The 12,841-nt window shown below is 49.3% G+C and overlaps 1 protein-coding gene across 1 annotated transcript in view; it reads left to right on the forward strand.

The window, feature by feature from the left end:
• Nucleotides 1-12,841, forward strand: part of LOC139404863 (bone morphogenetic protein receptor type-2-like) — a 156,208-nt gene that overhangs the window by 66,250 nt on the left and 77,117 nt on the right. The window contains exon 3 of the mRNA XM_071147395.1: nt 1,721-1,897. Within this exon, the coding sequence (XP_071003496.1) occupies nt 1,721-1,897 (177 nt within the window). The remainder of the gene's footprint in view (nt 1-1,720; nt 1,898-12,841) is intronic.

Raw genomic sequence — 12,841 nt, forward strand, 5'->3', positions numbered from 1 at the left:
TTCATTTAGATCCACACAGCAGACAATGTGGGCCGGGTTAGGCAGCGTTGCACGTGTAGAGCAGTATTATTATGGCGTCATTATGTCATCTACCTACGTTACATAGGTATGTACCTCATCTACCTACGTTATATAGGTATGTACCTCATCTACCTACGTTACATAGGTATGTACCTCATCTACCTACGTTACATAGGTATGTACCTCATCTACCTACGTTACATAGGTATGTACCTCATTTACCTACGTTACATAGATATGTACCTCATCTACCTACGTTATATAGGTATGTACCTCATCTACCTACGTTACATAGGTATGTACCTCATCTACCTACGTTACATATGTATGTACCTCATCTACCTACGTTACATAGGTATGTACCTCATCTACCTACGTTATATAGGTATGTACCTCATCTACCTACGTTATATAGGTATGTACCTCATCTACTTACGTTATATAGATATGTACCTCATCTACCTACGTTATACAGGTAGGTATGCATGTCAGCTTTGACATTACCTCATCTACCTACGTTATACAGGTATGTACCTCATCTACCTACGTTATACAGGTAGGTATGCATGTCAGCTTTGACATTGCCTCATCTACCTACGTTATACAGGTATGTACCTCATCTACCTACGTTATACAGGTAGGTATGCACGTCAGCTTTGACATTACCTCATCTACCTACGTTATACAGGTAGGTATGCACGTCAGCTTTGACATTACCTCATCTACCTACGTTATACAGGTATGTACCTCATCTACCTACGTTATACAGGTAGGTATGCACGTCAGCTTTGGCATTACCTCATCTACCTACGTTATACAGGTATGTACCTCATCTACCTACGTTATACAGGTAGGTATGCACGTCAGCTTTGACATCGGTTAAGCACATCTGTGTTAAACTACACATCGGGCCGATGCCTTTGTTGGCATTTTTAGCTAATATCATCCTATTCAGATATGCTTATTGCTATATCGTGCATCCCTAATTTACGATGTTGTTTGTTCTTCACTGGTTGCCTTTTCTCACGGCAACGGGTCACAACTCTTGCTGCTGTGATGGCACACTGTGGTAATTCACCTAATACATATGGGAGTTTATCAATGTTTGATTTGTTTTCAAATTCTTTGTGTATCTGTGTAATCTGAGGGAAATATGTGTCTCCAATATGGTCATACATTGGGCAGGAGGTTAGGAAGTGCAGCTCAGTTTCCACCTCATTTTGTGGGCAGTGTGCACATAGCCTGTCTTCTCTTGAGAGCCAGGTCTGCCTACGGCAGCCTTTCTCAATAGCAAGGCTATGCTCACTGAGTCTGTACATAGTCAAAGCTTTCCTTAATTTTGGGTCAGTCACAGTGGACAGGTATTCTGCCGCTGTGTACTCTCTGTTTAAGGCCAAATAGCATTCTAGTTTGATCTGTTTTTTGGGTTAATTCTTTTCAATGTGTCAAGTAATTATCTTTTTGTTTTCTCATGATTTGGTTGGGTCTAATTGTGCTTCTGTCCTGGGGCTCTGTGGGGTGTGTTTGTGTTTGTGAACAGAGCCCCAGGACCAGCTTGCTTAGGGGACTCTTCTCCAGGTTCATCTTTCTTTAGGTGATGGATTTGCGGTGGGGCTCGGCAGTGGGTTAGGTTTCAGATTCTCTCTCTCTTATCCTGTCCACACCAGTCTCCTCATCCTCTCTCTATCTCCTCTCCCAGGATGCTGGACTCACATCGGTGACCAGCAGGAGTGCCATGACGATCGTTGCGTGGTTACCACCACTCCGTCTCAGATCCAGAACGGGACGTATAGGTTCTGCTGCTGTAGCACCAACATGTGTAACGTCAACTTCACCGAGGACTTCCCCCCGCCCAGCCCCACCTCTGCACAGCTATGTAAGTACGATGACCCCTGACCCCACACACAACACAGCGACACAACAGTGGGAGTGTCGTTAGTAGTATAACGTCAGAGAGAAGTGGTCGTCAGTACGTTTCTAGCTGCAGGTCACGCAGAGGATCTTCTAAACTAGTCCATAGTCTCTGAGGTTTTAGTCTGCTTTTAGTCTGGTTTTAGTCTGGTTTTAGTCTGCTGTTAGTCTGCTTTTAGTCTGCTTTTAGTCTGGTTTTAGTCTGGTATTAGTCTGGTATTAGTCTGGTTTTAGTCTGGTATTAGTCTGGTATTAGTCTGGTTTTATTCTGGTTTTAGTCTGGTTTTAGTCTGGTTTTTGGCATGGCCCAGTCACAAGAGATTAGCATGGTCAGGAGGTTACCAGGGTTACCGTTAGGGCTGCACCAAATCAAATGTTATTGGTCACATACACATGTTTAGCAGGTATTATTATTGTTATTAAGAGTGTAGCGAAATGCTTGTGCTTCTAGTTCCAACAGTGCAGTAATATCTAACAAATAATCTAACAATTCCACAACTACCTAATACACACACATCTAAAGGGGTGAATGAGAATATATAAATATATGGATGAGCAATGTCTGAGCACCAGAGACTAAGATACAGTAGGATAGTATAGAATACAGTATATACATATGAAATGCATAGTCTAAGATACAGTAGAATAGTATAGAATACAGTATATACATATGAGATGAGTAATGCATAGACTAAGATACAGTAGAATAGTATAGTATACAGTATATACATATGAGATGAGTAATGTATAGACTAAGATACAGTAGAATAGTATAGAATACAGTATATACATATGAGATGAGTAATGTATAGTCTAAGATACAGTAAAATAGTATAGAATACAGTATATATATATGAGATGAGTAATGCATAGACTAAGATACAGTAGAATAGTATAGAATACAGTATATACATATGAGATGAGTAATGTATAGTCTAAGATACAGTAAAATAGTATAGAATACAGTATATATATATGAGATGAGTAATGCATAGACTAAGATACAGTAGAATAGGATAGAATACAGTATATACATATGAGATGAGTAATGCATAGACTAAGATACAGTAGAATAGTATAGAATACAGTATATACATATGAGATGAGTAATGCATAGACTAAGATACAGTAGATAGTATAGAATACAGTATATACATATGAGATGAGTAATGCATAGACTAAGATACAGTAGAATAGTATAGAATACAGTATATACATATGAGATGAGTAATGCATAGACTAAGATACAGTAGAATAGTATAGTATAGAATACAGTATATACATATGAGATGAGTAATGCATAGACTAAGATACAGTAGAATAGGATAGAATACAGTATATACATATGAGATGAGTAATGCATAGACTAAGATACAGTAGATAGTATAGAATACAGTATATACATATGAGATGAGTAATGCATAGACTAAGATACAGTAGAATAGGATAGAATACAGTATATACATATGAGATGAGTAAGATACAGTAGAATAGGATAGAATACAGTATATACATATGAGATGAGTAATGCATAGACTAAGATACAGTAGAATAGTATAGAATACAGTATATACATATGAGATGAGTAATGCATAGACTAAGATACAGTAGAATAGTATAGAATACAGTATATATATATGAGATGAGTAATGCATAGACTAAGATACAGTAGAATAGTATAGAATACAGTATATATATATGAGATGAGTAATGCATAGACTAAGATACAGTAGAATAGTATAGAATACAGGATATACATATGAGATGAGTAATGCATAGACTAAGATACAGTAGATAGTATAGAATACAGTATATACATATGAGATGAGTAATGCATAGACTAAGATACAGTAGAATAGTATAGAATACAGTATATATATATGAGATGAGTAATGCATAGACTAAGATACAGTAGAATAGTATAGAATACAGTATATACATATGAGATGAGTAATGCATAGACTAAGATACAGTAGAATAGTATAGAATACAGTATATATATATGAGATGAGTAATGCATAGACTAAGATACAGTAGAATAGTATAGAATACAGTATATACATATGAGATGAGTAATGCATAGACTAAGATACAGTAGAATAGTATAGAATACAGTATATACATATGAGATGAGTAAGATACAGTAGAATAGGATAGAATACAGTATATACATATGAGATGAGTAATGTATAGACTAAGATACAGTAGAATAGTATAGAATACAGTATATACATATGAGATGAGTAATGCATAGACTAAGATACAGTAGAATAGTATAGAATACAGTATATACATATGAGATGAGTAATGCATAGACTAAGATACAGTAGAATAGTATAGAATACAGTATATACATATGAGATGAGTAATGCATAGACTAAGATACAGTAGAATAGTATAGAATACAGTATATACATATGAGATGAGTAATGTATAGACTAAGATACAGTAGAATAGTATAGAATACAGTATATACATATGAGATGAGTAATGCATAGACTAAGATACAGTAGAATAGTATAGAATACAGTATATACATATGAGATGAGTAATGCATAGACTAAGATACAGTAGAATAGTATAGAATACAGTATATACATATGAGATGAGTAATGCATAGACTAAGATACAGTAGAATAGTATAGAATACAGTATATACATATGAGATGAGTAAGATACAGTAGAATAGTATAGAATACAGTATATACATATGAGATGAGTAATGCATAGACTAAGATACAGTAGAATAGTATAGAATACAGTATATACATATGAGATGAGTAATGCATAGACTAAGATGTAAACATTATTAAAGCTGGACAAATAATGGAATTGCCTTTTTTGTTTTTTATCAAATATTGCGATTTTACTTGCGATTTAGATCAAAACACTTGGAAACTGTTAGAATCAGAATACTAATTTTGTTTCCATGGTTGGTGTTTGGTATGACAACTAATGACAAGGACTGGTACACCTAGAAGTTGTTGTGACAGGGTAGGAACCATAGTGTTGATCAGAGTTTCCCAGGGGACCATTATTACATTTGAATGTTACATTCATGGCGTTTAAAAAAACATTGGTAGGCCACACAAGCGCACAGAAAGGGACAGGCAAGTGCTGAAGCGCGTAAAAAAAACATCTGTCCTCCTCGGTTGTCAAACTTCAGAGGAAAGCCCATAAAATTAGTCAGACTTCAGTCACCCAAGTCATAGACTGTTTTCTCTGCTAATGCACGGCAAGCGGTACCGGAGGACCAAGTCTAGGACCAAAAGGCTCCTTAACAGCTTCTACCCCCAAGCCATATGACTTCTGAACAGCTTCTACCCCCAAGCCATCAGACTGCTGAACAGCTTCTACCCCCAAGCCATCGGACTGATGAACAGCTTCTACCCCCAAGCCATCAGACTGCTGAACAGCTTCTACCCCCAAGCCATCAGACTGATGAACAGCTTCTACTCCCAAGCCATCAGACTGATGAACAGCTTCTAACCCCAAGCCATCGGACTGATGAACAGCTTCTACCCCCAAGCCATCAGACTGCTGAAAACTTTTCTTGAACTGCATTGTTGGTTAAGGGTTTGTAATTAAGCATTTCACTAAGGTCTACACCCCTCCCCTAATTGGAGTAAACTAGTGAACATTCACTTGTTTTCCCAACATGCTTTTCTAATAGGTCCTTCTTCATGCCAGTAGAGTCCCCGTCAACCTTTACGCTGCCAGCAGCAGAGTCCCCGTCACCCTTTACGCTGCCAGCAGTAGAGTCCCCGTCACCCTTTACGCTGCCAGCAGCAGAGTCCCTGTCACCCTTTACGCTGCCAGCAGTAGAGTCCCCGTCACCCTTTACGCTGCCAGCAGTAGAGTCCCCGTCACCCTTTACGCTGCCAGCACTAGAGTCCCCGTCACCCTTTACGCTGCCAGCAGTAGAGTCCCCGTCACCCTTTACGCTGCCAGCAGTAGAGTCCCCGTCACCCTTTACGCTGCCAGTAGAGTTCCCGTCACCCTTTACGCTGCCAGCAGTAGAGTCCCCGTCACCCTTTACGCTGCCAGCAGTAGAGTCCCCGTCACCCTTTACGCTGCCAGCAGTAGAGTCCCCGTCACCCTTTACGCTGCCAGTAGAGTCCCCGTCACCCTTTACGCTGCCAGTAGAGTCCCCGTCACACTTTACGCTGCCAGTAGAGTCCCCGTCACCCTTTACGCTGCCAGTAGAGTCCCTGTCACCCTTTACGCTGCCAGTAGAGTCCCCGTCCTGCCAGTAGAGTTCCCGTCACCCTTTACGCTGCCAGTAGAGTCCCCGTCACCCTTTACGCTGCCAGTAGAGTCCCCGTCACCCTTTACGCTGCCAGTAGAGTCCCCGTCACACTATACGCTGCCAGTAGAGTCCCCGTCACCCTTTACGCTGCCAGTAGAGTCCCCGTCACCCTTTACGCTGCCAGTAGAGTCCCCGTCACCCTTTACGCTGCCAGCAGTAGAGTCCACGTCACCCTTTACGCTGCCAGTAGAGTTCCCGTCACCCTTTACGCTGCCAGTATAGTCCCCGTCACCCTTTACGCTGCCAGCAGTAGAGTCCCCGTCACCCTTTACGCTGCCAGTAGAGTCCCCGTCACCCTTTACGCTGCCAGTAGAGTCCCCGTCACCCTTTACGCTGCCAGTAGAGTCCCCGTCACCCTTTACGCTGCCAGTAGAGTCCCCGTCACCCTTTACGCTGCCAGTAGAGTCCCCGTCACCCTTTACGCTGCCAGTAGAGTCCCCGTCACCCTTTACGCTGCAAGTAGAGTCCCCGTCACCCTTTACGCTGCCAGTAGAGTCCCCGTCACCCTTTACGCTGCCAGTAGAGTCCCCGTCACCCTTTACGCTGCCAGAAGAGTCCCCGTCACCCTTTACGCTGCCAGTAGAGTCCCCGTCACCCTTTACGCTGCCAGTAGAGTCCCGTTCCCCCTTTACGCTGCCAGTAGAGTCCCCGTCACCCTTTACGCTGCCAGTAGAGTCCCCGTCACCCTTTACGCTGCCAGTAGAGTCCCCGTCACCCTTTACGCTGCCAGTAGAGTTCCCGACACCCTTTACGCTGCCAGTAGAGTCCCCGACACACTATACGCTGCCAGTAGAGTCCCTGTCACCCTTTACGCTGCCAGTAGAGTCCCCGTCACCCTTTACGCTGCCAGTAGAGTCCCCGTCACACTATACGCTGCCAGTAGAGTCCCCGTCACCCTTTACGCTGCCAGTAGAGTCCCCGTCACCCTTTACGCTGCCAGCAGTAGAGTCCCCGTCACCCTTTACGCTGCCAGTAGAGTCCCCGTCACCCTTCACGCTGCCAGCAGTAGAGTCCCCGTCACCCTTTACGCTGCCAGTAGAGTCCCTGTCACCCTTTACGCTGCCAGTAGAGTCCCCGTCCTGCCATTAGAGTTCCCGTCACCCTTTACGCTGCCAGTAGAGTCCCCGTCACCCTTTACGCTGCCAGTAGAGTCCCCGTCACCCTTTACGCTGCCAGTAGAGTCCCCGTCACACTATACGCTGCCAATAGAGTCCCCGTCACCCTTTACGCTGCCAGTAGAGTCCCCGTCATCCTTTACGCTGCCAGTAGAGTCCCCGTCACACTATACGCTGCCAGTAGAGTCCCGTTCCCCCTTTACGCTGCCAGTAGAGTCCCCGTCACCCTTTACGCTGCCAGTAGAGTCCCTGTCACCCTTTACGCTGCCAGCAGTAGAGTCCCCGTCACCATTTACGCTGCCAGTAGAGTCCCCGTCACCCTTTACGCTGCCAGCAGTAGAGTCCCGTTCCCACTTTACGCTGCCAGTAGTGTCCCCGTCACCCTTTACGCTGCCAGTAGAGTCCCCGTCACCCTTTACGCTGCCAGTAGAGTCCCCGTCACCCTTTACGCTGCCAGTAGAGTTCCCGTCACCCTTTACGCTGCCAGTAGAGTCCCCGTCACCCTTTACGCTGCCAGTAGAGTCCCCGTCACCCTTTACGCTGCCAGTAGAGTCGCCGTCACACTATACGCTGCCAGTAGAGTCCCCGTCACCCTTTACGCTGCCAGTAGAGTTCCCGTCACCGTTTACGCTGCCAGTAGAGTCCCCGTCACCCTTTACGCTGCCAGTAGAGTCCCCGTCACACTATACGCTGCCAGTAGAGTCCCATTCCCCCTTTACGCTGCCAGTAGAGTCCCCGTCACCCTTTACGCTGCCAGCAGTAGAGTCCCCGTCACCCTTTACGCTGCCAGTAGAGTCCCCGTCACCCTTTACGCTGCAAGTAGAGTCCCTGTCACCCTTTACGCTGCCAGTAGTGTCCCCGTCACCCTTTACGCTGCCAGTAGAGTCCCCGTCACCCTTTACGCTGCCAGTAGAGTCCCCGTCACCCTTTACGCTGCCAGCAGTAGAGTCCCGTTCCCCCTTTACGCTGCCAGTAGAGTCCCCGTCACCCTTTACGCTGCCAGTAGAGTCCCTGTCACCCTTTACGCTGCCAGTAGAGTCCCCGTCACCCTTTACGCTGCCAGTAGAGTTCCCGTCACCCTTTACGCTGCCAGTAGAGTCCCCGTCACCCTTTACGCTGCCAGTAGAGTCCCCGTCACCCTTTACGCTGCCAGTAGAGTCCCCGTAACACAATACGCTGCCAGTAGAGTCCCGTTCCCCCTTTACGCTGCCAGTAGAGTCCCTGTCACCCTTTACGCTGCCAGTAGAGTCCCCGTCACCCTTTACGCTGCCATCAGTAGAGTCCCCGTCACCCTTTACGCTGCCAGTAGAGTCCCCGTCACTCTTTACGCTGCCAGCAATAGAGTCCCGTTCCCCCTTTACGCTGCCAGTAGAGTCCCCGTCACCCTTTACGCTGCCAGCAGTAGAGTCCCCGTCACCCTTTACGCTGCCAGTAGAGTCCCCGTCACCCTTCACGCTGCCAGCAGTAGAGTCCCTGTCACCCTTTACGCTGCCAGTAGAGTCCCTGTCACCCTTTACGCTGCCAGTAGAGTCCCCGTCCTGCCATTAGAGTTCCCGTCACCCTTTACGCTGCCAGTAGAGTCGCCGTCACACTATACGCTGCCAGTAGAGTCCCCGTCACCCTTTACGCTGCCAGTAGAGTACCCGTCACCGTTTACGCTGCCAGTAGAGTCCCCGTCACCCTTTACGCTGCCAGTAGAGTCCCCGACACACTATACGCTGCCAGTAGAGTCCCGTTCCCCCTTTACGCTGCCAGTAGAGTCCCCGTCACCCTTTACGCTGCCAGCAGTAGAGTCCCCGTCACCCTTTACGCTGCCAGTAGAGTCCCCGTCACCCTTTACGCTGCCAGTAGAGTCCCCGTCACCCTTTACGCTGCCAGCAGTAGAGTCCCGTTCCCCCTTTACGCTGCCAGTAGAGTCCCCGTCACCCTTTACGCTGCCAGTAGAGTCCCTGTCACCCTTTACGCTGCCAGTAGAGTCCCCGTCACCCTTTACGCTGCCAGTAGAGTCCCCGTCACCCTTTACGCTGCCAGTAGAGTCCCCGTCACCCTTTACGCTGCCAGTAGAGTCCCCGTAACACCATACGCTGCCAGTAGAGTCCCGTTCCCCCTTTACGCTGCCAGTAGAGTCCCTGTCACCCTTTACGCTGCCAGTAGAGTCCCCGTCACCCTTTACGCTGCCATCAGTAGAGTCCCCGTCACCCTTTACGCTGCCAGTAGAGTCCCCGTCACTCTTTACGCTGCCAGCAATAGAGTCCCGTTCCCCCTTTACGCTGCCAGTAGAGTCCCCGTCACCCTTTACGCTGCCAGCAGTAGAGTCCCCGTCACCCTTTACGCTGCCAGTAGAGTCCCCGTCACCCTTCACGCTGCCAGCAGTAGAGTCCCCGTCACCCTTTACGCTGCCAGTAGAGTCCCTGTCACCCTTTACGCTGCCAGTAGAGTCCCCGTCCTGCCATTAGAGTTCCCGTCACCCTTTACGCTGCCAGTAGTGTCCCCGTCACCCTTTACGCTGCCAGTAGAGTCCCCGTCACCCTTTACGCTGCCAGTAGAGTCCCCGTCACCCTTTACGCTGCCAGTAGAGTTCCCGTCACCCTTTACGCTGCCAGTAGAGTCCCCGTCACCCTTTACGCTGCCAGTAGAGTCCCCGTCACCCTTTACGCTGCCAGTAGAGTCGCCGTCACACTATACGCTGCCAGTAGAGTCCCCGTCACCCTTTACGCTGCCAGTAGAGTTCCCGTCACCGTTTACGCTGCCAGTAGAGTCCCTGTCACCCTTTACGCTGCCAGTAGAGTCCCCGTCACCCTTTACGCTGCAAGTAGAGTCCCTGTCACCCTTTACGCTGCCAGTAGTGTCCCCGTCACCCTTTACGCTGCCAGTAGAGTCCCCGTCACCCTTTACGCTGCCAGTAGAGTCCCCGTCACCCTTTACGCTGCCAGCAGTAGAGTCCCGGTCCCCCTTTACGCTGCCAGTAGAGTCCCCGTCACCCTTTACGCTGCCAGTAGAGTCCCTGTCACCCTTTACGCTGCCAGTAGAGTCCCCGTCACCCTTTACGCTGCCAGTAGAGTTCCCGTCACCCTTTACGCTGCCAGTAGAGTCCCCGTCACCCTTTACGCTGCCAGTAGAGTCCCCGTCACACTATACGCTGCCAGTAGAGTCCCCGTAACACCATACGCTGCCAGTAGAGTCCCGTTCCCCCTTTACGCTGCCAGTAGAGTCCCTGTCACCCTTTACGCTGCCAGTAGAGTCCCCGTCACCCTTTACGCTGCCATCAGTAGAGTCCCCGTCACCCTTTACGCTGCCAGTAGAGTCCCCGTCACTCTTTACGCTGCCAGCAATAGAGTCCCGTTCCCCCTTTACGCTGCCAGTAGAGTCCCCGTCACCCTTTACGCTGCCAGCAGTAGAGTCCCCGTCACCCTTTACGCTGCCAGTAGAGTCCCCGTCACCCTTCACGCTGCCAGCAGTAGAGTCCCTGTCACCCTTTACGCTGCCAGTAGAGTCCCTGTCACCCTTTACGCTGCCAGTAGAGTCCCCGTCCTGCCATTAGAGTTCCCGTCACCCTTTACGCTGCCAGTAGAGTTCCCGTCACCCTTTACGCTGCCAGTAGAGTCGCCGTCACACTATACGCTGCCAGTAGAGTCCCCGTCACCCTTTACGCTGCCAGTAGAGTTCCCGTCACCGTTTACGCTGCCAGTAGAGTCCCCGTCACCCTTTACGCTGCCAGTAGAGTCCCCGTCACACTATACGCTGCCAGTAGAGTCCCGTTCCCCCTTTACGCTGCCAGTAGAGTCCCCGTCACCCTTTACGCTGCCAGCAGTAGAGTCCCCGTCACCCTTTACGCTGCCAGTAGAGTCCCCGTCACCCTTTACGCTGCCAGTAGAGTCCCCGTCACCCTTTACGCTGCCAGCAGTAGAGTCCCGTTCCCCCTTTACGCTGCCAGTAGAGTCCCCGTCACCCTTTACGCTGCCAGTAGAGTCCCTGTCACCCTTTACGCTGCCAGTAGAGTCCCCGTCACCCTTTACGCTGCCAGTAGAGTCCCCGTCACCCTTTACGCTGCCAGTAGAGTCCCCGTCACCCTTTACGCTGCCAGTAGAGTCCCCGTAACACCATACGCTGCCAGTAGAGTCCCGTTCCCCCTTTACGCTGCCAGTAGAGTCCCTGTCACCCTTTACGCTGCCAGTAGAGTCCCCGTCACCCTTTACGCTGCCATCAGTAGAGTCCCCGTCACCCTTTACGCTGCCAGTAGAGTCCCCGTCACTCTTTACGCTGCCAGCAATAGAGTCCCGTTCCCCCTTTACGCTGCCAGTAGAGTCCCCGTCACCCTTTACGCTGCCAGCAGTAGAGTCCCCGTCACCCTTTACGCTGCCAGTAGAGTCCCCGTCACCCTTCACGCTGCCAGCAGTAGAGTCCCCGTCACCCTTTACGCTGCCAGTAGAGTCCCTGTCACCCTTTACGCTGCCAGTAGAGTCCCCGTCCTGCCATTAGAGTTCCCGTCACCCTTTACGCTGCCAGTAGTGTCCCCGTCACCCTTTACGCTGCCAGTAGAGTCCCCGTCACCCTTTACGCTGCCAGTAGAGTCCCCGTCACCCTTTACGCTGCCAGTAGAGTTCCCGTCACCCTTTACGCTGCCAGTAGAGTCCCCGTCACCCTTTACGCTGCCAGTAGAGTCCCCGTCACCCTTTACGCTGCCAGTAGAGTCGCCGTCACACTATACGCTGCCAGTAGAGTCCCCGTCACCCTTTACGCTGCCAGTAGAGTTCCCGTCACCGTTTACGCTGCCAGTAGAGTCCCTGTCACCCTTTACGCTGCCAGTAGAGTCCCCGTCACACTATACGCTGCCAGTAGAGTCCCGTTCCCCCTTTACGCTGCCAGTAGAGTCCCCGTCACCCTTTACGCTGCCAGTAGAGTCCCCGTCACCCTTTACGCTGCCAGTAGAGTCCCCGTCACCCTTTACGCTGCCAGCAGTAGAGTCCCGTTCCCCCTTTACGCTGCCAGTAGAGTCCCCGTCACCCTTTACGCTGCCAGTAGAGTCCCTGTCACCCTTTACGCTGCCAGTAGAGTCCCCGTCACCCTTTACGCTGCCAGTAGAGTTCCCGTCACCCTTTACGCTGCCAGTAGAGTCCCCGTCACCCTTTACGCTGCCAGTAGAGTCCCCGTCACCCTTTACGCTGCCAGTAGAGTCCCCGTAACACCATACGCTGCCAGTAGAGTCCCGTTCCCCCTTTACGCTGCCAGTAGAGTCCCTGTCACCCTTTACGCTGCCAGTAGAGTCCCCGTCACCCTTTACGCTGCCATCAGTAGAGTCCCCGTCACCCTTTACGCTGCCAGTAGAGTCCCCGTCACTCTTTACGCTGCCAGCAATAGAGTCCCGTTCCCCCTTTACGCTGCCAGTAGAGTCCCCGTCACCCTTTACGCAGCCAGTAGAGTCCCCGTCACCCTTTACGCTGCCAGTAGAGTCCCCGTCACACTATACGCTGCCAGTAGAGTCCCC

The sequence above is a fragment of the Oncorhynchus clarkii genome, unplaced genomic scaffold (assembly GCF_045791955.1).
Source record: "Oncorhynchus clarkii lewisi isolate Uvic-CL-2024 unplaced genomic scaffold, UVic_Ocla_1.0 unplaced_contig_4472_pilon_pilon, whole genome shotgun sequence".
Taxonomy (NCBI): domain Eukaryota; kingdom Metazoa; phylum Chordata; class Actinopteri; order Salmoniformes; family Salmonidae; genus Oncorhynchus; species Oncorhynchus clarkii.